Here is a 23248-nt window from a genome sequence, read left to right on the forward strand (position 1 = left end):
TGTTTTTCATATTTAACTATTTTTTTAAAAATAGTTCTTATAATAATGGTAATTCTGGCCAATATACTTAAATAGTAATGATATTTTAGAAAAAATAATACCTATTTATTACAAATAACTAACTTAACTAGTTTTTTTAATTTATTAAAATTAGTTAGCTAACTCGTATATTAAATATCAGTGCTAGTATTATAACCCTTCCAAATTTCAGTTAAACAAAAAAAAAAAGATAACCTTTTATTAAGGTCAACTTTTAAAGACTTTTAAGTACTAATTAGCTTGCGAAATGGTGGGAGGCGATAGAGAAATGCCGACGTCACCAACTGTCGTAACGGTATTTGTGTTTTGTGCATGAGATTCCAATCCCAGCATCTTAAACCCAATATTCAAAAGCTCCAATACCTTCCCGTCTTCCTCTACTTCCTCACCCTCCGACCCGCGGAACTCCCCAACAATGGCATCCGCCACTTCTGGTAGTAAACGTTCTTCACGGCCAGCGTCTCCACCACCGCCTCCTCGACGTCGTGAGAAGCGTGAACGCGTAAATGTGAGGAAGGTAGAGAAAGAAAGGTTCTTCAACAAAAAGTACCAGCGCAGGTATGGCAAAGGTATACATATAGTGCCAGCTAAGATTCGTCCTGAGTCGAGTAAAGAAGCCAAGAGAAGGCGGCGCATCATCATCTCCGTCCAAGATTATCAAGAACTCACTAGAGCTGAAATAAACGAGCTCCAATTTGCGGCTGTTGACCTTTTCGATTCCAATAACCATTCGCGCTACCTATCTCTCGTCTGCGACTTCGCTAACGCCTCGGTTTCTCAAGAGAATCCACAATCACAGTTCAAGGCCCTCTGGCATTTCTGTGCCCATCGATTCCCAAATGATTTATCTCTCATGCTCGCTCGACTCCTCAACTCGTCTCTTCCCTCTGGTATCAGAATCCACACCCTTGATCTGCTCCACCTGACTCTAAATCAGATTCACGGCCAAGACCGGTCAAGTATTGATGAACGAGTCCTTGTCCACCTCAAACCCCTGCTTCTTAACGTTATTCAGCACCGTGAAACAATACCTAACATGCTTAATTTATCTGAAATAGCCGCCAGGATCTTTGAAATCGAAAGATGGAACGAACTTCTTGACTATCTTTATCCGAGGCCCTTCATACCGACTTGGAAACGAAGCAAGAAATGGCCCTCAGGGTGTTATCGTGTTTGCCCGAGACAAGGGAAGAATGTCTAGGAGCATACAAATTTTGGTGGGCCAAACGTGAGGCACTTTTCTTTAGATTCTTCCAGCTATTTGATTCTCCCAATCTCAATATCCAGGCTTTGACATTTGATGCCTCTGTTAAGTTGGTACGCCTGCTGCACCGTTGGAAGTTTTACGACGGAATTGACCACCTATTAGCAACAATGATTAGGTTCCTACAAGCATTCCACAAGGACGGTCAAATCGATATTGTGGAACCTAGAATGATGGATTTGGCGGAACTGGCGAGGTATTATACTGACTATTTTTTGAAGCGACTTGATGTTGTGTTGGACTGCATGTTCCAAGTTGCTGCGACTGCAGATGACAACGCTTTTCTCAAGTGCCAGGCGATTCAAATCATTAAGATAATCGATGAAAAGGATATGGTTCAAGCCTCACAGTTTCTTCATAAGCTTTCTAATGAAGCTAAACGCAGTATTATCGAGAATTGCGTGCGCTTGATGTTTTGTATAGCAGACGTTCCTGCTTGGTATGATATAGACACGCCATCGAGTGAATATACGGGGATCTCGGGAAGTTACCAACTAGGAAAGTTCTTACTATTTCGGGTCAGCTTGGACGCACAGGAAGACGTACTAGTTTCCTTTGGAATTGAGATGATACCACAGTATTTGACTTCAGCAGATTGGCAGACCCGTCATGCAGGATTGATTGCTTTTTCTGCAATTGGAGGCGCGTGTGGCCCCGTAATTTGATCTTTTCCCTGCTACTGTTCTTTTTAATTTTGAAGTGTTATTTGTGTTTAAGAAAGACGTAATTTTTCAAGCACTTAATGAACTATGTTCATTAAGGAATACGTATGTGAACTGTTTCCTCTATATTTATTTTCTCTGTGGCTGCCACAGGAAGTGTTGTGTGACCATGCGGAGAGAGTGCTCGAGATCTCATTGACTGATCGCCACCCTCGCGTACTTTGGGCTGCCATTGAAGCAATTATATGTTTAATTACGGACTCTGATCAAGAGCATGTCCAATATCTGAACAAGTTCCTCCCCGGACTAGTCACCATAATTAGATCATCTTCAATTTATCCACGTGTTCAGGTACACAGACACTAAGTGGATTCTGTAATCTTTAATTTGAACGCAAATTTGGCTGTCTTCTTAACCTCAAATTTCCATGTGATTATTACATTCTCTCTTATGGCATGCGCAACTAACTTGTTTCGCGGATACATAAATAAATATACATGATCTGCAGTTGCATGCAGCAATAGTAATTCGTCGCCTGATTACCAATTGCGGCGCTGAGGAAGTGAAGTCATTCTTGGAAGATCTGGTGCCGGAATTGCTAAATCTTCTAAAGGTACTTATGACTAGGCATGGAAATTCTTTCAAAATTGCTTAAACTATGTTAGTGTAAGTGACAAGCTTTTAAATTGTGTTAATGTGAATTCTAATTCTAATAAACATTCAGAGTTAAGTGCTCTCTTCTTGCAGCGAGGCGAGAAGTTCTGGGAAGAAGCTGCGGAAACTCTAAAATTACTGGCAGTATCATTTCCGGTATATCTTAATTGATACCTCATAGTCATATTGTCGAACCATGGACGTGCTGATTTTATTGAATTTGTTGGGGCAGGTCATTTTTCGTAGGTACTATCAAGAAACAGTGGATTCCCTAAAATCCTTCGTGTCTTCATCATTATTTGGGGCGAAATCCATAGAATACCTGAGCTACATTTTTTTCGGGTTTCGCCGGGACCAGCCCCTTTATCTTTTAAATGATGCGCAACAGGTAATTATTAATAATAAATATTACATTTTCACTGCACTCCTAACAAATTATTATTACATTAATCTTAATTATTTTTAAATCTATATGGTTCAATCAAAAGCATTTTATAATTAAACAGGATTGAATTATGTAGTTGAAGTATATTTAATTGATGACAGAGGGGAAATGGAAAAAAAAATATTAGTGAAAAGGAAAGTGATCTTAATATAGATCTATATTTTTTTTTTATATATATTACCATCTCTCTGTTAAAAATGTGATGATATATTCATACATCATTGGACAGAGAATGTACTGTTGGAAAACACTTGCTATTTCAATTACAAATATTTGATTAGAAAGTTATTATATAGCTCTCCGTGGAATAGTTTAGCGAGGTATGCTTTATGTTATTTAAATTTGTCCTTTAATAGAAATGGATAATATGATTAGTGAAGTAATATAAAACTTATTTAATTTTAGTTTCTCCATTTTTATGAAGATTTTTAATTTTTAGAATTATTTTTTATGGCGAGATTATTTACAGCTGGCTATGTATGATAATATGCTGCCTTAGCAAAGTTGCATGTTCCAGCGCAGCAACGATTGGGCACTAAAGAATGAAAGCATAAATAATTTTTTTTCCAGTTGCAATTTTACTACCGCACCATATATGGCCACTTTTAGTTTGGAAAGCTGAGTTAAATTTTACTTTGATTTTAGTTCGGCTGCTCATAATATGAATCGTAATGCTTTGAAGGTTCTTCTAACTGTGTATCGAATCGCAAAAAATTGGATGGATACCGACAACAGAGTAAAAATTCACATATTAAAGGTATATTCTGTTTCTCCTAATCAACCATCTAGTATAGCTTGTAACATTTTTGAAAATCCAAGAAATTAAAGAAGGGCTCGTTTGGACAACATACATAGCTACCTTATAGTATATTATTCTTTTATTTCCTTTAGCTTATACTATAAATAGTTGGATGATTTCTTCCTTTCTTACATGAAGTTGATTAATTAACACGTACGATGCAGGCATTGTCTCAATTGTGCAAACTACCGCAGCTCGTCGCTGACCAATTCCTTAACAAAATCATGCCTGTGCTGATTCAGACTCTTGAAAATACTAATCCCTACATCATGTTTGGCTTCAAATTTTCCCTTCAGTTTTTTTCTTAAAAAACATTGCTGCGATCAGCTTTAAGGTACTTGTAAAAGGTTGGCGGCCACCATTTATAACAATATGTATATATATCTGTTTTGTAGGACGTTGACCATTGATAAGCAAAATTCGACTTGCCCTAAGCAAAGACTTTTGGCTTGTGATTTACTGTCGAAGTTTGCTGCTCGATTCCAGGAACAATTCGCACCTTGGGCTGCCAGGGTAATACAAGTCATGTAACTTTGATTTCGATACATATATAAACACGCACATTGAGACTTTTTCTTGTGACTGTTGCGACTTCCAATGATTAGGTCTCCCCTCTTTTGACCTGCCTGTTCAGCAGTACCGACCCTGATGCAAAAATAACATCTGTTAGAGGTATTTCTGACTCCATCATAACAATATTATTTAAAATGTTGGGTTGCATTTCTAAGTATAAGCTTCCCTTAATTTCTGTTTCTAGCCCTTCCGAGCATATTGCTCTCGTGCGAACACAGAAAGCAGTCCCAGAGACTTTTGTTTAACTTCACTGTACGAGCTCTGGTCGAAGCTTTACACGAGGTATTTGTGGTTGTGGCCGTTAAAATTATTGCATCATTCGTTGGTCTCTGTTTCAACTTTCAACCCATACTGTTTGTTTCGCAATTTCTTTCACTGAGCTGGCTAGTTTAATTAAGAGAGCTTCAAATCATTGCAGGAAATCGACAGAGCGATGCGCATAGGAATGTTAAAAAGCCTCAACGCATGCATTGCGGTACGTGGAAACGTCCATTGAAATCACACACACAAACTTTGGCTTCTGTGCTTCTGTTATGGGGACATAACAATGTGCTTGTGCAGATCTCAGGAACAGTTTTCCATGAGGATCTAATCAAGAAGATTGCAGATCGCATATACCAAGTCCTCTCTCAGAAGTCATTTGCCAATGTGGAAACAGAAACGGGGGAAGAAGCATCGTCTCGTATCGATGCGAGTGATAAACGGGAACCAGAGGAGGAAATAATTCAAGTCCGTGCTAAAATTCTTTTATTTTTGTTTCGGGTTTTAATCTCTAAATAATTGAACATATACTATGTGGAAAATCCCTTGTGCTTCACGATTGAGAGCAGTAAATTGTATCTTCGTGTTTCCGATTGAAGGGTGAAAACTGCATGGTGACAATGATATATACATTGAAGTCTGCGTTCTTAACTCATGCTGACAAGCTTCTGCCAGCTGTTGAAGCGCTATGGGTCAGTTCCGCTATTTTCCAATATTAATTTTCTCAACTTACACATATGAAGCATGATGATGTCTTGATCATTTGATTCGACTCTCGGGCAGGGTCGTGATAATGACTACCCAGATAGAGTGAAAGCAGTGGCAATCACCATTTTTAACTTGATTTTGAAGGACTACCCAGATAGATTGCAAAGGTTTAACCTGTGATGTATCTGAATTCAATTACGAGACCTTAATATTCGTGAGCCCTTTTCGTCAATGTTATTGGATCAGGTATCGTGATACATATGCTCTGGTCGTCATGGACGCTTGTTACTCAGAAAGTCCTCAGCTTCAACGGGTATTTATTTCTGCGGAATGCGCCAGCTGCTCTGTTTCTTTTGTAACTTATATTCTGAGCTTTTCTACATATTTATCTTATAGGAAGCTGCACGCGGGATTGGTCTATGTGCTACACATAGAGGACTTATACCCAACTTCGATGGCCCTGGTAGCCTCCTTAATTAGATTCACCTTCACAAGCACAGTAGGGAAGTTGGAGCTGAGTGTAAACTAGTTTTTATTGAACATGCATAAGCGGTGAATTTGTGCAGTGGCTATCGACAGCCTATACCATTTAATAGAGCGTGGAGCCGAATCAGGGAGGGCACTGACATATGATGCCGCGGTTTCAGCTTTGGGGAAAGTGTGTGAATTCAGGCGTGAGGCTATTAACGGCCCTCGGGTAAGATAGTTGAGTTGCATAGGCTAGGTCTGGAAGGGCTTCTAATTACTCCTATGTTATTATAATATGCTATGTTTTAATTACTGGTAATAAGCAGGTGGTCCCGATCTGGCTAAATTTCTTGCCATTAAGGATTGACTTTGAAGAAGCCAAATATGCACACAGACAACTGTGTCAAATGTTAGAAAGGTCTAACCCCCCCCCCCAACTGTGTCTTCAAATTTTGTTGAAACAATCTCGAGTGAACTTCAACAATAAGTTGAAAACTGTATCATTTTCTATTTTGCTTCAGGGCTGATCAGGATCTGCTGGGGCTCAACAACGAGAATCTTAATCAGGCTGTTCAAATTTTAAAGGAGGTAGTGACGATCTCGAGTTAAAGTCTCCCTTCTCTCCTTACTTTTGATTTATTCAAGTAATTTTTTTTCTTCACAGATTTTATTACAAAGTGACAATCTGGCAACTGAGGAAACGACAGGCCTGATCATTTCTTTGCTAAGACAATTTGGAGCCCCGTCATGATTGTTTATTTAACAAGAAGTCAATAACACACCAAACATTGTTACTTAGGCGACTGTGGAGAAAGGAAAAAGAATTTGATCTTTTGAGCGTGTAGTTGAATTTATCTATCGCACAAACGAATAATACATTAGTTGAATAGTTGTAGTCTGTTCTTTTCATCAATCATGTAGTTTGACATCGTGGCCGAATTTCTCAACCCCTTTTAGAAATATTTCCAAATAAACTCAATTATATATATATTTGCAATTTTTTAGTGTAACCCCGGATCAAGATCAGATGATAACTAATCATCGTAATAATTAATAAGGTAAAAATGATTCTAACTTTGAAGGGACCAGATCCAATATGGGAGGACACTTGTGAAAGATTTGCGGTCGACGCAATATTAGCCACGTCGATGCATCGCTGTTACGTCACGTGCCGACGTGTTGCCTACTCATTGAACTGTCGATGTTCATAAAGTAACAATCAAAACCGCCCCTATTAAGTACTCGACACGTGGGCCCTGCTCCCTCTGCTTCTTTTGCGACCATTCCTCGCAAGCCATAACTCCCGAGTGAACTCAGCCGAGGTTCCGTCTTCTTCACCACCCCCCTTTCAGTCACTGAGAATGGCCGAGAAGCCGAATGGAATGTACGGGGAGGTAGCCGGAGAAGACGCTGACGAGAGTTTCAACGGGAGCTCCCGTGGGCCTCACCAGAGGGAGAGGGAGAGGGAGAGGGAGAGAGAGACCTTGTATGGGGTTCTTCACCGTCTGATTACCTCGATTATTTTCCCGGCACCGGATAACGCGGCAACCATGCTCAACCGAATCAAGATCTCCGTCTCCCAAAACGTCCCTCTCATCCCGGAAGCCAGTAAAAATACTGGTCGCGATGTTCTTCTCTGGACACGTCGTGGTAGTCCCCTCCGAGCTCTCCTGGTCATCTCCGTAAGTATTTATTTAGCATTATTGTATGGTTTCTAGATGCAGCTGGAAAATTTGGAGTTGAATCATCTCTATGTTTACGTTGTATAATTTTATCTTGTGTGCTTCGTTCGGGAAATTGGAGATTATTTTGCTTTGTCTAATTTGATTCATTCTCTTCAAGACTGAAGCCTCTGATTGATAGTAGTGTCCGCACACGACCTACTCATAGCTATAAAAGGACAATCCATTCTAGCGGCAGAGTAGTGTCCGCATGTGAGAATTGCAGGAGTATTTTTCCCCCTCCCCAAATAAGAGGGGCAAAAGTTATTCATGTCAAGAGTATGATAAGTATAAAAGGTTATTATAAGGGTCTCAACCCATCTGAAAGCAGAAAGACGGATCTTCTCTTCATACTCCTTAATCCAACATCTAGTCAACTCTTGCCAATCTGCCATGAACTGGCCGTTAATTCGATCATTTAAGAGGTTTGAAATTGTTTATGCTTCTGCTGTTCAGCTATATTACGATGATTAAAAACGGAATAGGTAGATATGTGAGGAAAAATATCCATTGCAAATATGTCTGCCTACCCTGTTTCTAAGCTTCCTGGAAATACTTTTTTTAAAAAAAAAAAAAAATTTCAGTCGTTTATTTTTGGTGCTTTCCCTCACTTGATGGAAACTCTTCTTCATACTGTTGTTGTTATTAAGCTGTTGATTTCGACTTGCTTTATGATAATATTATATTATTTTCTTTTTCAAAAAAAATGATATATTCTGGATATTCAATGTTAGTCATATGAATTGATCTTATTTGATTGATTTTCTGTGCCCTTTTTCCTCAGCATTATTTGAAGCAATTATCTCATGAGGATTTCCATTCGTTTAATATTCTGTTAATTTTTATACATGGGTGTACTTATGCTGGGGCATGTACCCTAATAAGTTTTTATGGTATCCTCTCCAAACACTTTGAAGAAGGTTGGCAAAAGAATAGCATATTGGAGACAACTTATTGTTGTTGATCGGCATTGTAGGATATAAGACAGCACTTACTTGGATTTTGTTCAAATATCTTTGTTTTACAAATTAAGGGTGTTGGTATTTCTGGATAAACAGAAAGTCTTATTTGATTTTGAATTAAGAAATAGTTAAGTTATAGTTATAACATATATTGTGCCGGTAACATAATGAGAAGAATTCTGCTATAGGAGTTCAAGTAGGTTTGTTTGCCTTCAAGGTAGGAATCAAAGTCACTGAAAGCACGGAGGATTGTTATTAGTCCATGGAAAGTTTGAGTGTTAGTTTCGGCGTCATTTATGCTTTTCCTCTTGTAATCATAATGCTTATCAGGAATTATTTTCTCTATCCACCCAAAAGAGAAAAATAAAAGAAAATATTACTTGTTTTTTTGAATTTCCCACCTCCAAAAGAAAATTACTTAGAGCACATCACCATATCAAAAACACGGAGCATGGTAGCTTTCTTTTTGTCGATTTTGTTATTTTTTTTAACCTTGTTCTGATTGTTGTGTTTTGTTTTCCTAAATTGCTGCAGGTTGGAACAATTACTTGTGTTGCTCTGACTGGACTGCTTGTCTTTGCACTTTTCTTTCTGGCTGCAACCATAAATGCGATTGTCATCTCACTTCTCATGTCCTTGGCAGCGGCAGGAGGATTCTTGGCACTGTTCTTTGCTTTTGTAACGGTTATATACATCGGAGCATTATCAGTAGCCATATTTACTATTTCCACCGTTACATTCTGGACAATTGTCGCCATTCTGATAACCACAGGTAACAAGTTGTTTGACCACCTCGTACTCTGCATCGACCGGATCTTGTTTCTGATTCATCTTATATGCTATGACATGATTATAGATATTTTTAACAGATGCTGGAACTGTAAAATGCAGTTGCTTCAGGCGTGTCAAAGGCATATGTTTCTTGGACAATATGTGATTCTAATTAGGATTCTAAACAAATACATTTTCATTTCAGCCGAACTGAATAATCGAAGGTGTTGATTTTATTTTCAATTAGGCAGGCACTGCCAAATTTAACCAAGCTAATATTTTGTCCTATTCTATTTAGTACGATTTTTATTTGGTCACATCATGTACATAATTACATAAATGATGAGAGTTATGTACCACCTACTGGACTCATAATGAGTTTTAGTGACTTATTAATGTGTTGATGTCGGCAGATAATGGGGATAGACTTACCAGTCAAGACATTTGCCATAGACCAGATTACCTGTTTACACTTTTTTTCCTATAGATCTCTTGACAGCATTTATAGACTATCTTTGTGGAGATGTTTGAACCATTCTAAACTGCAACATATCTTCTCCCTTTCATGTTCAACACCGAATTGCTTTACTTCGCCTCTGTTTCCCCCCCCCCCCCCCCGGGGGGGGTTTAATGACATTTTAATGTTACTTGGACATGGAAACCAATACGAGTCAGGCTGGATCGGATTCTTTTGGACTGTTTGGTTGGCGACTAAAAAGAGCTTTGGGTTTGCCAAACACTCACTGAGCGTGACGGGCTCTGCAATATCAACTTACACTGCTGCAAGGCATGGCCGCCGCCTAGTACGCAAAGATTCAGATTAAAATCAGAGAATACATAAAGAAGCTTATGTACATATGGGTTCGAGTTATAATGGGGAGAATTCGTTGCCTATTATCACGTTGTTCTGTTCTCGTGTCTGTATAGTAGAATAAAACAATGCAGGCTGTGTTGTGTTGCGAGCCTAAAGTTTGAGCATAAACAGTGGCCCTTTGTTGTACATTATTTATACTGGGAAAGAGGGATTGAACTTATGTGGTGACTGTTGTAAAGATATTTAATGCATCGATCAGTTGCTCCTTTGATGTTAACAGATGCATATGCATATGAGTCTTCTTTGGAATCAAAGGGCGTGGGCTGGTGTTTCTAGTCTGGGTCTCACTCTCTCACTGATATTTAATTTCTTCTGCAAAGGAATGACAAAAGAATAATAGTAAATATCAAGGAATACGTGTGCGCGTATTCATACATATTTGGGAGGATATGGAAAGGACCCCAAGTTTAGTCCTTCACACTCATTGTTGCCGGGGACTCACAAACGTCACAACCCGCTCTCCAAATGTTTCCTTCTTCGAGTTCTTTCAGAGCCCCAGAATTAATAAATATAGTTTTTTTTTTCATCACAAGAAAAGATTAGATGAGTCAGAGCTTGAGGTTGATCAAGATCAAGATATGCTTTTAAACTCAGTATTTACATCACTCACTAGCAAAGTTTTTAACAACTGAATTTGAAGTCATGACCTTATGAGTTATGAGACAATTCTTTACCATTTGAATCAATACTTATTGGTATAAATAAATATAGTTAGACTTAGGAGAGTTTGCCAACCCGTATATAATCACCTAATAAAGTGTTTTCACGCATGTTGAGGGGAAAAAAAAAGTCTCTTATGTATTTATCTCAACTCCCTTAAAATCATTTCTAAAAAACTAACACAAATACCACTTAATAGCTATCTATTATAGGTCATATAATTCTAGTGGTGTTTCAGAACACTCAAGAAAATCACTTTTATCGTTAATATTACCTCCGTCCTAATTATAAGGCCTTGTTTGTAGAATAAATTACTTAGTATGGTGTCTTTCATATAATTATTTGCATAACAAAATTACTTAGAATAAATGAAACCAAACATCCTCTTTGCTTCTAGCCAAAATTTTTCATGAATTTTGTTGGGGTGAAATAAGAAAAAAAAGACATTTTTTAGCGTAACCAAAACGCATATGTTGTTACTTGGCTCTTCTTGGACGTTCTTGACTTTATCATTCAGGTTAGTGTAATTTTCTTTTCTTTTTCTTTTCAAATTCACGTGTGTAGATTATCGTAGTGATTTGATAGAAAACAACTGCTAGCAGTTTAATTAGTGCAGAAACATTGACTAATAATCATTAAGCTAGCCTGGAACCAGCAGTTGGGCAAATTGTTCACCTCTTTGCAGTTTGCACCTTCCTACCATCCATGCGTGTGAAAATAATGTGAAACACGAAGTTATCCGGAAATCACGAAATGTTCGGTTCGTACCTCAGAGATGTCGGCAAGCATGCGCGACTTTGATTCAATCATTGATTGGAATAATCAGAACTCAAGACCAATGAACTGACCTTGCTACTATCTGAATATGCCATAATTATTTACACAGGAAAGAAAAGTGAGATTACCCTTATGGACAATAATAATTGGCGTGGTTCGATGGCAGAGAGAGGCAGAGTCAAAGTGAGTGAGGTTGGCGCCGTAGGAAACATGGAAATTGTATGCACCATGGTAAACAGGACACGATACCATCTTCAATGAAAACAAAACAGGGGAAGTCAGGAGTTTAGATTCCTCAAACTTGACAGCAAAAACAGGGCCACAGTTCTGTCGGCTTGATCATTACATGAATATCATTCCTGCTCTAAGAGACTGTCCCGGCGTTAATTCATCAAATGAATGAAAGGGACAAAGGGACCCATGATTATTTACGCGACAAAGGTCCGTAGACTTTTGCACTGGGAGCTTCAGCAACATGTCAAATCCTACAGAATTAAATAGATGGCCTCCATGTGATCAAATGTATTTGTCCAAAGATGGGGCGTTGCATGATTTTTATAGAATTGACACTGCTGGGTTCCATAACTTGGCATATTACAGGACCACGAGATTCCAATACAGCTTTGAAAGCAGTAGAATCACCATATGCAAATACGCATGGGATCGAGTGTATTTTGATTAGGTGCCTAATAATCTTGGCCAACAAAGTAAATTTTAGTTGCCTGAATAATAATAACAATAATAATAATGGATCTTTAAATTCCCTTCAACCGAACAGGACTGCGGCGGCTAATGAATCACCCCCATCGTCTGTCCCCAGCTGAAACTACACACTTGTATTGTTTTCTTAGTTTACTATGTCAAACCCCTCGCTGAAACAGAGATGTTGACACAACCAGTGATACACAAAACTTAGACCAATATTTTAATACGGCAAAGCTCATCTGTCCAACTACGTAATTTTGACTATACACAGACATTCCTTCCCTTCGTTTTCGCATATACGTCACCTCGTACACCCGCCGACGGTCACGACAAAACCTACGTTTGAATTTCCTCCACATACTGTCATTCATTCCCCAGCTGCCTCCCCATCAAGTCGTTGTCTTTAATTGAAAACGCACTTATCATTTATCAGCATGCCTTAATCGTGGCTACTTTAATCTACCTGATCATATGGATCGCTATACTTGTGCATATATATATACGCGGCTATATGGCAAGCTGGCCAGCAAGCTTAATTAAGCAATCATCATCATATCGTAACCCCCAAACAGAACATTCCATATCTTCAGAAAAATTGCACGATGATGCAAGATTATTCCAGTTGCTATGGTTCATCGGTGACAGAGGAATCAAAGGATGTGAAACATGCAGATTCGTGGCTGCACTCAGTGAGGAAGCCAGCATCAAAGCCGTGCAAGAAGGCTCCGGTGGCGCCGATGCCTCCACCTCCGATCAAAGTGTACAAGGTGGATCCTATGAACTTCCGGGACCTTGTTCAACAGCTTACTGGTGCACCCGAGTTCAAGCCTCATGATCACCATCTTCAAGGCCTTCCATCCGCAGTACCTATGCCTGTTTCTTCTTCCTTTGTTGATGCTTCCGGCAGAGACAGTGCGACAGTAACCTCCCCAAACTTCAATTGGGCTACCCAAGCGCCTACGTCTAATCTGTACCTGCAGGATCACTTGCAAGCTGATGCAATGGGAATGGGACTGAAATATCAAGATCTTTCGGGGACGCCCTGGAATTGATGAATCTGTATGCGCCTTCTTATAATAATTGCTATTCTTCCCCCGCCCCTCTTTTTCTGTCTCCTTAAGTCTGGCAACTATGACCAGCAAAGCAGGTTTCACCTCATCATATGTAATGCACTTCCCACTTATATATTTTATTATCTACCGTTCTACCCCAGCAGATGTATTGTCCTTTCCACTTATATAAACTACTATAATATAAAGGAAGAGGGGGAGTGAGGCGGAAAAGTGCCAAGAGAAGGCAACTTTCTCTAAACTCCCGCAGGCGACTATTCACCTTTCCTTTTTTGAGAAACAAGGACGACCCTGAGCTTGAGACAAAATTAGCACGTGCTGCGTCATTAATTCGAAGCCGCCAAAAACTAACGACTTAGTTAATGCGGTAAGATGTATATCCTACAACGTAACTTAGCACAACGACTTTGTGTCTTGTGTGGCGCCTCCGTTTGGTGCTCCTCTCTTGGGCAAGTACAGAGATTCTTACGGCGAAATTTAAAGCATTTCAGCTCTACATACTGCAAGTGCGGACAAGTAGCAGTTATTAATAAGAGAATGATATCAAGCGTAGATACGTAATTAAATTTCATTAAACATGTGATGCGAAGCATACATCACCCGGAAGCGTAGACAAGCAGTTGATGGCTGATCGGACGATTGTTTGAAAGGAAATCAACTGCGCAGCGGGGATATATAATTATACTCCAGTTGAGTGCTGAGGTTGGTACTGGTGCAGGAGAGATAACTAATAAATACTGGCTTCCATCACAACATCAATGAAGTTTTTCTCAGGTAAATTTGAAGTCAGATGAAATATGAAAGACCAGATTTCCAATTTTCTATTACTGGGGTCCAAATAAATCCTAAAAAAACTTCAGGTTTTGAGGCGTCTTCCTTCCATCCCCATGCAAAATATACGCGCAAAGCAGATGCATGTTTGAAACTACGCTTGTTTTGCTTATGCTAATTAAATCAAGGTGTTGAAACCATTATTCCAATGTGATCACAGTACAGATATGCTTTGGAGCTATGTATATATGATTCCCTTCCAACAATGACACTGCCGGTCGTAATTCGCGGAAGATGTCGCCGTTAATTTTGTCCCCCCTTTGTTTTGCCCGGAGTGTTCATTTTTTCCAGTTAGCTCTTGAACGCTACCTTTCACTTTGATGAGACGGAAGTTAAAAATTGAAAAAACAAGAAGAAGACGACGACGACGACCAAACGGCTGCGCGGTCCCTGCCCGTTTAACCTGAATTAGTCAAGGTCTCATATGAATTTTAATACTGAATGTTTAAAACAAAAAATAAAAAATAGCATGGCGGTGATGCTATATTTGTTCTTTTAATTACCTTCTAACTCAGTTTAGAGTTTAGATTATTCATTTTTGCCTTCGTAATAAATCACTTCAAATTATCCTTTTTTTTTTCTTTCTCAATTGTGTTATAACTCTTTTCAGAAATGGATCTCCGCCCGAAACATTTTTTTATTTAATTTGTGTCTATGTTTAGATTTTTGTATATCAATTTTGATTCGAGTAATATTTTTTCAATTGACCCTGTCAAGTTTCAGATTCTACTATACATAGATAAAAAGAAAGATTAAAAATACTGAATGACAATATCCTGAAAACGACGTCGTAGCTAGAGGTCTTATCCCTCTTAAGTGCTCTCCAGTGTGGTTGAGTGATGACTGCAAAAATTGTAATTTGCACGAAGCTTGGAATCAACCATGGCCTGGTTGGCAAGGTCAATCGCGAACTCTCTCAGGCTTGACGATGACGACGAAAATGAAGACGACGCCCGGAATGCTGATCCCAACAGCAACTATGGCGGCGACCAAAAATCACCTCTCAAACCCGAATCGGAGGCAGCTCAACCCGATTCACAATCATCATCTCCTGCATCTACTCCGTCTGCACGGGGCGTCAAAGACGATCTCTCCGAGCTCACCAAATCCATATCACGCCAGTTCTGGGGCGTTGCTTCTTTCCTTGCCCCGCCGCCAGAATCGGAACCTCCTCAAACTCAGATCTCGCCTCCCAATCCGGACGAACGAAATGACCAATCGAGCGACCATTCCTATTCAAAGCTGTCCGATGAAGATGTTATTTCCGGAATCCGAAGCGATTTTGCGGAGATTAGTGGGAAATTCAAGAGCGGAATCTCAAAGCTTTCTGGTAACAGGACGGTATCTGAGATTACGAAGATCGCGTCGAATTTCCTCCAATTTGGATCCGAAGAGGAACGTTCCCTGGAGGAATATGAGCTTGGTGGTGTGGTTGGAGTGACTGAGGAGGTGGTGGCCTATGCGAGAAACCTAGCGATGCATCCGGAGACTTGGTTGGATTTCCCTCTGCCTGATGATGCGGATTCTGATGGTATTTGGGATTTCTACGTCTCTTTTTCTTTGGTCAATAGAAGTAGCGATTGAGTAATTGTATGTCATTCAAGGGAACAAGAAGTTTTATACAAGTATTTATGTCGCATTTTCCAATCTTGTTTTAAAATCAAAATGACCTTGGTATTAAATTTTGGCATGAGTTATCATTGTAAGAACACTGCATAATGTTTATAATTGTAGATTCATTCAGTCTGTTGCTTTTCAGTTGTCGGATATTTGCACTGTCTTAAGTTTTTTTCTTTCTAAATCTCTGAATGTTTTCCAACGTATTGATTATAGTGCCATCCGTGAAGTGAAAATCCATTCCTCCATATGTCATTATGAGTTAACTCTTTTTCTTTGGCTCCATGAAGATTGAGATTTAGGCTGTTCGTTGTATTTTTCCTTTTCCCTTTTTGTTTTGGTGAAATTCCTTTGCCTGATTTACATGTGCATACTAATGTACATCTTGCATGTTCATTTAGGATCTTAAATTTGAACACTTGAATCATTCACACGGAGGAAAATAGGCTCCATATTTTCTCCAATTCATCATAAGGATTACTATTCTTAAGTCTGAGATGTTCTTGTTTGTGTAATTTTTCTTCGGCAGATTTTGAATTGTCTGATGCTCAACAAGAGCATGCTCTAGCAGTTGAACGTCTGGCTCCTAGATTAGCTGCTCTTAGGATGGAACTGTGCCCTGGATATATGAGCGACGGTTGCTTTTGGAAGATTTATTTTGTACTCCTTCACCCAAGACTCAACAAACAGGATGCTGAACTTCTATCATCCCCAGAAGTGAGTTAAAGCTTGCTTGGAACTGATTTAATTTCATTGATCTATTAATTTGACTTGGTTATGCCGTGTGAAGTATTTCCTTGCTTATGATGGTTCTAACCAAATGAGTGAAATGATTGCAGTCATTTGAAATATGCTATTCTTACCATGCTCGGCATTTTAATTTTATAGTTTGATCTCAAATTATAATGAGTGTCTTGTGGTTGAGCTCAGATAATGTAATAGCTAATAAACTTTGATGTCTCTTACGTGATCCTTCTATATCATATGATCCAAGCGATTTTATGTTCTGTGCGCAGATCATGGAAGCTAGAGCAATGTTATCAATCAAATTAGATGAAGTAAGAAAGGAAAAACAAGAAGCAGATTTTTCGGCAAGGGGCACTGCTTACTCAAAAGAGGAGGAACAACATCTTTCTGTGCCCAGCAATGCTCAAATTAAACCAGAACCTCTGCGGACTTCTGTTGCTGAAGCAGCCCCGTCTGCGGTTGTGCCTGATGTGGAAATGGAGAAGCATCCTGTTCAAAGCACTGAAATCGAAGTAATTGACAAGTCTGTAATTGAAGAAGCACCACCGAAACCAAGTGCACAGCAGTCGTCATCTACTTCCACAAACAAATTCTCCGACAATACTGAGGATGAAGCAGATGATTGGTTGAATGAGGATAATTCTGAAATAGCTGGAGTTAGTGGAACCTCGATGCCTGCAGCTAATGATGATGATGTGTCATTTAGTGATCTTGAGGAGGACGATGGTGATGTGCCTGTAAGTTACAAAAAGGTTACCTCAGGTTCTGATTCTTCAACCAAAGACTCTCGGGATTGGGTACAACTAGGTCGAAGCTCACCAAACTCTGATAAGGATATAGGCAATGTCGAAAGCAGGGGGTCGGAGCATGCAAGAGCTCGTCATCCCGAGTCCAAGGATTCTAACGACTGGCTTAACGTTGATGATATTGATGTGATGTAATAATGCGACAAAACCTTCCCGGGATGGAAGTCATTTTACGATAATTATCATTTTATTTGTGAATATTTGCATACGGTCTCTGTACTCAACTGTTAGCCACTGGAAACTTTCTGTGTACATAAAGCCACTCCCCTCTGTGCATTGTGCTTATTAGTAATTCCATCGCCAAGCAATAAAGCTTCCTTTGATTTGATACTGAGTTTCAACTTTCAGGTGAATTGAGGTCATCAATTCTGTTAACGACTATTATTCGTATGCCCACATATAATAAAAGCTTTATAACAAACTGCTTAACATTTTATGTGCCAAACTTACGAAATTAAAATTCTAAATGAGTATTAGTAGTCGAATTCTTGGCACCTGGTAGATCACCCGGGCTTGCTATGATGTATCAGATAGAGTGGGGCACTCGCTTGACCCCATTGTTACCCCCGAAGTTCAATTAATAATCACGAAATTTTACCACCAAACGCTTGGATTAAGGGGTCAGGAAATTGTTCCAACTTGACCAAAATTTTTGAGCACGTAGCAACATTAACTACGTGGTGGTGGAGCTTACCACCCAAAAGGATTCCACTCGGCTCAATCCGAATTAATTTGGTTCGTAATTTTTTGAAAGATTACCCACGATATCAAATGCATGCGTAAAAAAAAAAAAATCACAACTTTACGGTTCGAAAACCATTTATCATAATTACAAGTATTCCACGGCTGTCGTTGGAGGTTATCAGATATCACCAACTGCATGTTTGTCTGATTTCTTGTTTAATGTCGTTGGGTTTAGCAGAGGGGGTCCATAGCAAGTAGCAACATGGTCAGATGATTGACATTTTAAATGAGTTTTTGACGACGGGCAATAAATCCTATAATTGATTCGCGCCCTGCTTTAACAACCCCTGCACTCTACACTTGCATTTTTGGTTCCGTATGTTTTTGTTAGATTTTAGTAAATGACAATCGACCGATGCATGAGCAGCTGGTGGCATTGACCAAAGTCATTTGTTTGTCCACAGTATTGCGCTCCCGCCGATTTTTTGTCTCACTTCCTTTCAAAAAATGATCGGTTCTAATGGGTAAGGACCGAAGAAATGGAAACAAAAACATTACGCGGGCTAATATGATCTGTGGTGCTTTATCATAGAATGGCATTTTCACGTGAAACATAATTAGCTAAGCTAAAAGAAGAAACTGATTTCCTTTATGATATATACAGGGCACTGTGCACAGACATCACTCGGAGTAGGCAAGATAGGAGGATCTGATAGATCCAAAACTGTCAGAGAGGCGTTCCAGTTGAGACCAAAGCATGCTTCCAAGTGAAAATTTACGGACGGCCTCTATACCACTCTTGTGCTCACGCGTGGAACTCGAAGATGAGGCCGTGGACATCCTACAGGGAGACCTGTGAACTGCAACAATGGACCCCCCCGCCTGTTGTCTCACTAGCTCCACTATCTTTGGGTTCACCTCCCCGCCTGCTGAATCCGTCACATAGAATGATCCTTCCGCTTTATCACCTCTCGTTCCAATCTCCACCCTCGATATCCACAGCCCATTCTCTCGGAACACCCGGGTCAGCTCCCGCATCAACCCCACTCTGTTTTCGGTGTTGATGTCTATCCTTAATCCCTGCAAAATTGTCCACTCAAACTGTACTGTCAAATAAACCGAGCAGACAAAACCCTGAAGCCGAGTGTTATGGCCCTTACATGCGACACTCTGCGCTCTATAGCAGCGATTAAACATAAGGTAAGCTTTTGCCTCTCGCTTTCTCTGAGCAGTGTTGAACTAGCCTTGTGTCTCACAAAGTACTCCTGAAAATCAACGTATAATTCTGATGATGGCATGAAATGAGAAATGCATTGAGTGCGGAGCAAAGGAAGGTGGGTCAGTAGTAGTAGGTACCTGGTGAGCCATGGAGCCAGCAGAGCGAATGGCGGCGTGAAACACCACATAGTTCATGTCGGTGAGTACGCAGAGGGTATCGAACAAGAGCTTCGGCCGATCCCTACTCCGGACGTTCACCCCCCAGTAGCCTTTCTCCTCGCACCTTCCGATCCACACGTGCGTCCCATCACATTCCTTCTTGTGCTCTCCGCCGCACTCCGCCTCACACGCCCGACACCGTTCGTAGTCCCTATCGGCGTACATCAACTGGTGCAGCCGCCTCTCCGTGTGGGTGCGTCCGGCGGCTAAGGTTGTGAGCCTGACGCTCCTCTTCTCACCGCGGGCCTCCAGTACACACTCTAAGTGCCGCTCTACGTGGGCCAATCTGATTGGGTCATCAATGGGCCCAGATGTGGAATCATCCTCCACGTGGATGATGCAGGCTGCTCTGTCGTTGTGGGTCCAGGCTGTTGCCGAGGTGGCTTTGAAGCCCAATTCTACGAGAACGGCCGATATTTCTGATAGCAAGCCCGGCCCATCCGTCCCAGTCAACTCTACTGCCGTCTTCTTCCTCCATACTCTTTCTTCTTCCTTCCAGCTATTCCCAAGTTTTTCTCTGGATATTTCTCCTCGTCTACTCGCACACAGAGCCTGAAATTTCCTCAACGTGCATATTCTCTTACTTTCAAAATATTCATTGAATAAACTAATGATATCTAAAATGAGCTATGTGTTTTAAAATTTCAACAACAGAGAAAGAGAGAGAGATAGCAGTAGATATAATTTTCTGTCCGTGTTTTCTTTAATCATGAACCTTTTTAATTTACTGAATGGAGAGGGAAGAGATGAGAGAGACCTTTTGAATGTAAAGCATGAGGCTCTCATCGATGAGTTTGTTGCCGAACGAATCGGTCACATGGAACACTGCGATCACACGTCAGAAGACAACCGCCACAAGGATTAGCCAAAAAATATTATTTTCAATTCGTTGTCGTGTCTTCTAGGTAAGTGACTCGTGCATGGTTCATAAAAGATGGCACTGGGGCAAAACAATAAGGAATTGAAGAAAGACTCACCGTCCATAAACCATCCACCGTCTGAAGAAATGAATGATTTGGAGATAACGAGGTCTAGATCTGTCAACACCTGGACCATTTCCAACAGTATCCCATCTTTGTTTGCACTATCCACCTGTTTTTGTGGACACACGATTATTCGTCAATCCCGATGAGATGTATGATTGCCAGAATGATCAAACTATACATAAGGCCGCCTGTCTATTTTTCTATGATTGCCAGAATGATCTCAAACCCTTCCTACAATCGTCACCCTCTCTGCTTTGCCTCTTGGGCATCTTCTAGCGCTTTCGTTTCAATACTGGATTATCGCGTCATTTTCAAAGAGTAACACCCAGATTTGGTTTCTTATTTTAACAAACCAACTTGTGCAAGTAGGTACACCTGTACTCTCCTGGGATTGTTCAAAACATATCCTAATTTTGTGACAGGCAAAGGGAGCTGTGGTTCAGAATAGCAAGGGCCCACCCAGCATATTATGGCGTCTTTCCTTGTTTCCTTCCTCTTCTTTTTTTTTTCCCCACTTGATATAATATTGATATTTATTCCTAGAATAATATAACCATCCAGCTCTGGACTCTGTAGAGCTGTGAACAGCTATCATTGTCGTATCACCAACAAGGGAACGCTATAAGTAATTTAAAGGCGGGCTAGAACAGTTAATATGTGGAAACACATTAAATAAAATTTGAAACTGACCTTCACCACGGTGCATTCCTCGCGAGAGTCATTATCTATGCACACCCTGCCCATAAACAATAACATGGGAAATGGAAACCAATTAACTAGAGTTTGGAGCACACTGCTGAAGAATAATTACTATGAACATAATTCTTAGTTATAGGACGTAATCAAAACAAACGATGGAAGTCAGAGAGGGAGCTCTGAAAATGGTACTAGTAACTATTAGTACCTGGGAGGATATATTCTCTCCATGAGTGATTCAAGCTCCCGATCGATGCGCGATTGGTGAATTATCTCCATCATCACTGTGCAATCCAATGGAGCTTCGGCCTACGTTGGGTGGCGGTGGGCGAAGACACGAATATATACCAGTACACTGCAGGTATTTATATATTGAGAGGCCACTTTAGCTCCAGTCGGGAGACGTTGTGAAATCCAAGGAAGAACAAGAAACGCGTTGATGAAGAACAACTCGACAAGCAAAACGCGCGACAAGCCAGGAGCGCCATCCTTCTTGTATTATAAGCGATCGCGCCCACAATTCCAGAAACGCAGATAATTATTTTAAAATAATAGATTGCTTGTCGTCTTATCGCAAAACTACGTGCTCCTGTCTATCGCTTGCTCGAAACCAATTATAAATGCTCTCACACATCCTAGTAACTTAGAGAAAACAGACGGGAAGTTGCATTCGATCGGAAATATGAGGAGAAGTCACCAATGAATTCAAAGTTTAATTAATTTGCGTAATAATCGTTGGAGGGTTAAGATTTTTTCCTGGTTTGGATGATGTCGAGGAAATATGCCTATTTGGGAATGTCAAATATTTTTTTGGTCCAAGGGAATGTCAAATATGAACGAATGCAAAACTGGACAAGAATATGGACATAAATGGCAAGAAATGAGATGGTTACCTGGGGGAAAAGCTCACAGCAGATGCAAAATTCAAGGAATATAGAGAGAGGTGAGAGTAGACAAAATCTGAATGTCTATGTTTGGCAGTGGGTTGAAGGTACACTCAGAAATCACAATTACGAGTTTCCACATGTAAGCCGAAAAACAAGGAGACGGGTGGGGGCGTGATTAACTATACATAAAAGAGAGAGAAGGCTGGCTGCGTCAATGTTGGGAAAGCAAATATAAATAGCACCGTCGATGGTAGGCTCGAGGCTTTGTGAAGCCGGTGGACGGAGGAGAGAGAAGGCTACTTCCAACGTTTGGGGCCAGAAACTTGAGCTGAAACGAGATACAGCTCAGCAGGGTTTGCAGAGAGACAAAGGAAAAGGATGGGAACGCGTGTCATGAGCGGGTTAGTTGCCGAGGGCAGGAGTGAATGGGAGAAGCGACACGTGTAAATGGGTTCCACGTGGAACGGCGGCTAGCTGGGAATGCGATGGCTATGTGAATCTGTTGTGGCCGTACGGGGATGATGTAAGGCTTTCAAGTTAAGTAAATGGGGCGGAGACGTGGAGCCTCGTCCCATGGCATCTGGGCCTCCTCTCTGCTTGCTACTCATACTGGTTGGGCTATAGCTGCTCAGCCCAATCCACGACCGCCATTGCCACAACATAATACATACAGCTGCCACTTGAAGTCGCATCCACGAGACGCCGCCGTGTCATCCTGTACAGCCGCCACTGACGTCATTACCTTCTCACAATTAGTCTCCCATACATATATATATTTATATGTGCGCATTAATGTTCACCTTCCACTTGTTCATCGATCTCTTGCGCCGTCTTCTTCATATACAGCTAGTTCGTATGGTCATTATACGGCGTCCAAAAGAAGCAAGAGATGGCATGGCAAGTGCTTTGAGTTGTACTTTCCTGGAATTAGGCATCAAAACCCGGGGAAAATAACAGAAGGAAAACAAGAAATTCCAGCGTCGGCTGCCAATTAAGTGATTTGAGTTTTCTTTTTTTTTTTTGGCGTGAAAAATAACAGCAGGCCATCTCTGAATCTGCAGACACAATTCAGGCCGTGTACGCGAGGGAATTTTGGAAGACAACTATCGCCGACTTAAAGTAACGACCCAATGTTGGAAGCAAT

General features: G+C 40.5%; 5 protein-coding genes across 9 annotated transcripts; 4 read left to right on the forward strand and 1 right to left on the reverse strand.

The window, feature by feature from the left end:
* Positions 1-454: 454 nt before the first annotated feature.
* LOC114722411 (ran-binding protein 6-like) lies at positions 455-6482 on the forward strand. Its single transcript, XM_028908444.1, has 19 exons — positions 455-1210; positions 1327-1959; positions 2119-2316; positions 2474-2578; positions 2713-2775; positions 3747-3821; positions 4028-4134; positions 4259-4376; positions 4469-4535; positions 4621-4718; positions 4855-4911; positions 4998-5165; positions 5297-5389; positions 5481-5572; positions 5652-5718; positions 5802-5868; positions 5972-6102; positions 6200-6291; positions 6395-6482. Exons 1-19 carry the CDS (start codon positions 455-457, stop codon positions 6480-6482), a joined length of 3075 nt encoding a protein of 1024 aa, XP_028764277.1.
* Positions 6483-7168: 686 nt separating this feature from the next.
* LOC114722375 (uncharacterized) lies at positions 7169-10476 on the forward strand. 2 transcript variants are annotated; one of them, XM_028908390.1, is made up of 3 exons: positions 7169-7555; positions 9091-9328; positions 9741-9936. In XM_028908390.1, exons 1-3 carry the CDS (start codon positions 7235-7237, stop codon positions 9812-9814), a joined length of 633 nt encoding a protein of 210 aa, XP_028764223.1. In that variant the 5' UTR covers positions 7169-7234; the 3' UTR covers positions 9815-9936. The 2 variants fall into 2 exon arrangements, with proteins under 2 accessions (XP_028764223.1, XP_028764222.1); XM_028908389.1 differs by lacking the exon at positions 9741-9936 and adding an exon at positions 10003-10476 and having other exon boundaries at positions 7176-7555.
* Positions 10477-12715: 2239 nt separating this feature from the next.
* LOC114722376 (VQ motif-containing protein 29-like) lies at positions 12716-13549 on the forward strand. The gene has a single exon (XM_028908392.1). It carries the CDS (start codon positions 12946-12948, stop codon positions 13393-13395), a length of 450 nt encoding a protein of 149 aa, XP_028764225.1. The 5' UTR covers positions 12716-12945; the 3' UTR covers positions 13396-13549.
* Positions 13550-15071: 1522 nt separating this feature from the next.
* LOC114722416 (uncharacterized) lies at positions 15072-17745 on the forward strand. Of its 2 annotated transcripts, none has more exons than XM_028908449.1 (3): positions 15072-15775; positions 16391-16578; positions 16878-17745. In XM_028908449.1, the coding sequence occupies exons 1-3, from the start codon at positions 15127-15129 to the stop codon at positions 17547-17549; spliced, it is 1509 nt and encodes a 502-aa protein (XP_028764282.1). In that variant the 5' UTR covers positions 15072-15126; the 3' UTR covers positions 17550-17745. The 2 variants fall into 2 exon arrangements, with proteins under 2 accessions (XP_028764282.1, XP_028764283.1); XM_028908450.1 differs by having other exon boundaries at positions 15072-15772.
* Positions 17746-18656: 911 nt separating this feature from the next.
* On the reverse strand, positions 18657-22401 carry LOC114722384 (ACT domain-containing protein ACR1). Of its 3 annotated transcripts, none has more exons than XM_028908412.1 (8): positions 22111-22401; positions 21426-21572; positions 21212-21257; positions 20513-20627; positions 20293-20360; positions 19455-20087; positions 19259-19363; positions 18657-19178 (listed from the first exon to the last, which is right to left on the reverse strand). In XM_028908412.1, the coding sequence occupies exons 2-8, from the start codon at positions 21497-21499 to the stop codon at positions 18780-18782; spliced, it is 1440 nt and encodes a 479-aa protein (XP_028764245.1). In that variant the 5' UTR covers positions 21500-21572; positions 22111-22401; the 3' UTR covers positions 18657-18779. The 3 variants fall into 3 exon arrangements, with proteins under 3 accessions (XP_028764245.1, XP_028764248.1, XP_028764246.1); XM_028908415.1 differs by having other exon boundaries at positions 21426-21706; XM_028908413.1 differs by having other exon boundaries at positions 21426-21709.
* Between the last annotated feature and the right edge of the window lie 847 nt (positions 22402-23248).

The sequence above is a fragment of the Neltuma alba genome, unplaced genomic scaffold (genome assembly GCF_004799145.2).
Source record: "Neltuma alba isolate B1F8T4 unplaced genomic scaffold, ASM479914v2 tig00012092_pilon, whole genome shotgun sequence".
In the NCBI taxonomy this organism is placed as follows: Eukaryota; Viridiplantae; Streptophyta; class Magnoliopsida; order Fabales; family Fabaceae; genus Neltuma; species Neltuma alba.

Coding starts and splice junctions, on each gene's coding strand:
- LOC114722411 (XM_028908444.1), top strand. CDS start 455: ATGGCATCCGCCACTTCTGGTAGTAAACGTTCTTCACGGCCAGCGTCT. Junction 5,573..5,651: donor TACCCAGATAGATTGCAAAG/GTTTAACCTGTG, acceptor TTATTGGATCAG/GTATCGTGATACATATGCTC. Junction 6,292..6,394: donor CTGTGTCAAATGTTAGAAAG/GTCTAACCCCCC, acceptor ATTTTGCTTCAG/GGCTGATCAGGATCTGCTGG.
- LOC114722375 (XM_028908389.1), top strand. CDS start 7,235: ATGGCCGAGAAGCCGAATGGAATGTACGGGGAGGTAGCCGGAGAAGAC. Junction 7,556..9,090: donor GAGCTCTCCTGGTCATCTCC/GTAAGTATTTAT, acceptor AAATTGCTGCAG/GTTGGAACAATTACTTGTGT. Junction 9,329..10,002: donor CGCCATTCTGATAACCACAG/GTAACAAGTTGT, acceptor AATACGAGTCAG/GCTGGATCGGATTCTTTTGG.
- LOC114722376 (XM_028908392.1), top strand. CDS start 12,946: ATGATGCAAGATTATTCCAGTTGCTATGGTTCATCGGTGACAGAGGAA.
- LOC114722416 (XM_028908449.1), top strand. CDS start 15,127: ATGGCCTGGTTGGCAAGGTCAATCGCGAACTCTCTCAGGCTTGACGAT. Junction 15,776..16,390: donor TGATGATGCGGATTCTGATG/GTATTTGGGATT, acceptor TTTCTTCGGCAG/ATTTTGAATTGTCTGATGCT. Junction 16,579..16,877: donor AACTTCTATCATCCCCAGAA/GTGAGTTAAAGC, acceptor TTCTGTGCGCAG/ATCATGGAAGCTAGAGCAAT.
- LOC114722384 (XM_028908412.1), bottom strand. CDS start 21,499: ATGATGGAGATAATTCACCAATCGCGCATCGATCGGGAGCTTGAATCA. Junction 20,088..20,292: donor TCATGCTTTACATTCAAAAG/GTCTCTCTCATC, acceptor AGGAAATTTCAG/GCTCTGTGTGCGAGTAGACG. Junction 19,179..19,258: donor TAGAGCGCAGAGTGTCGCAT/GTAAGGGCCATA, acceptor ACAATTTTGCAG/GGATTAAGGATAGACATCAA.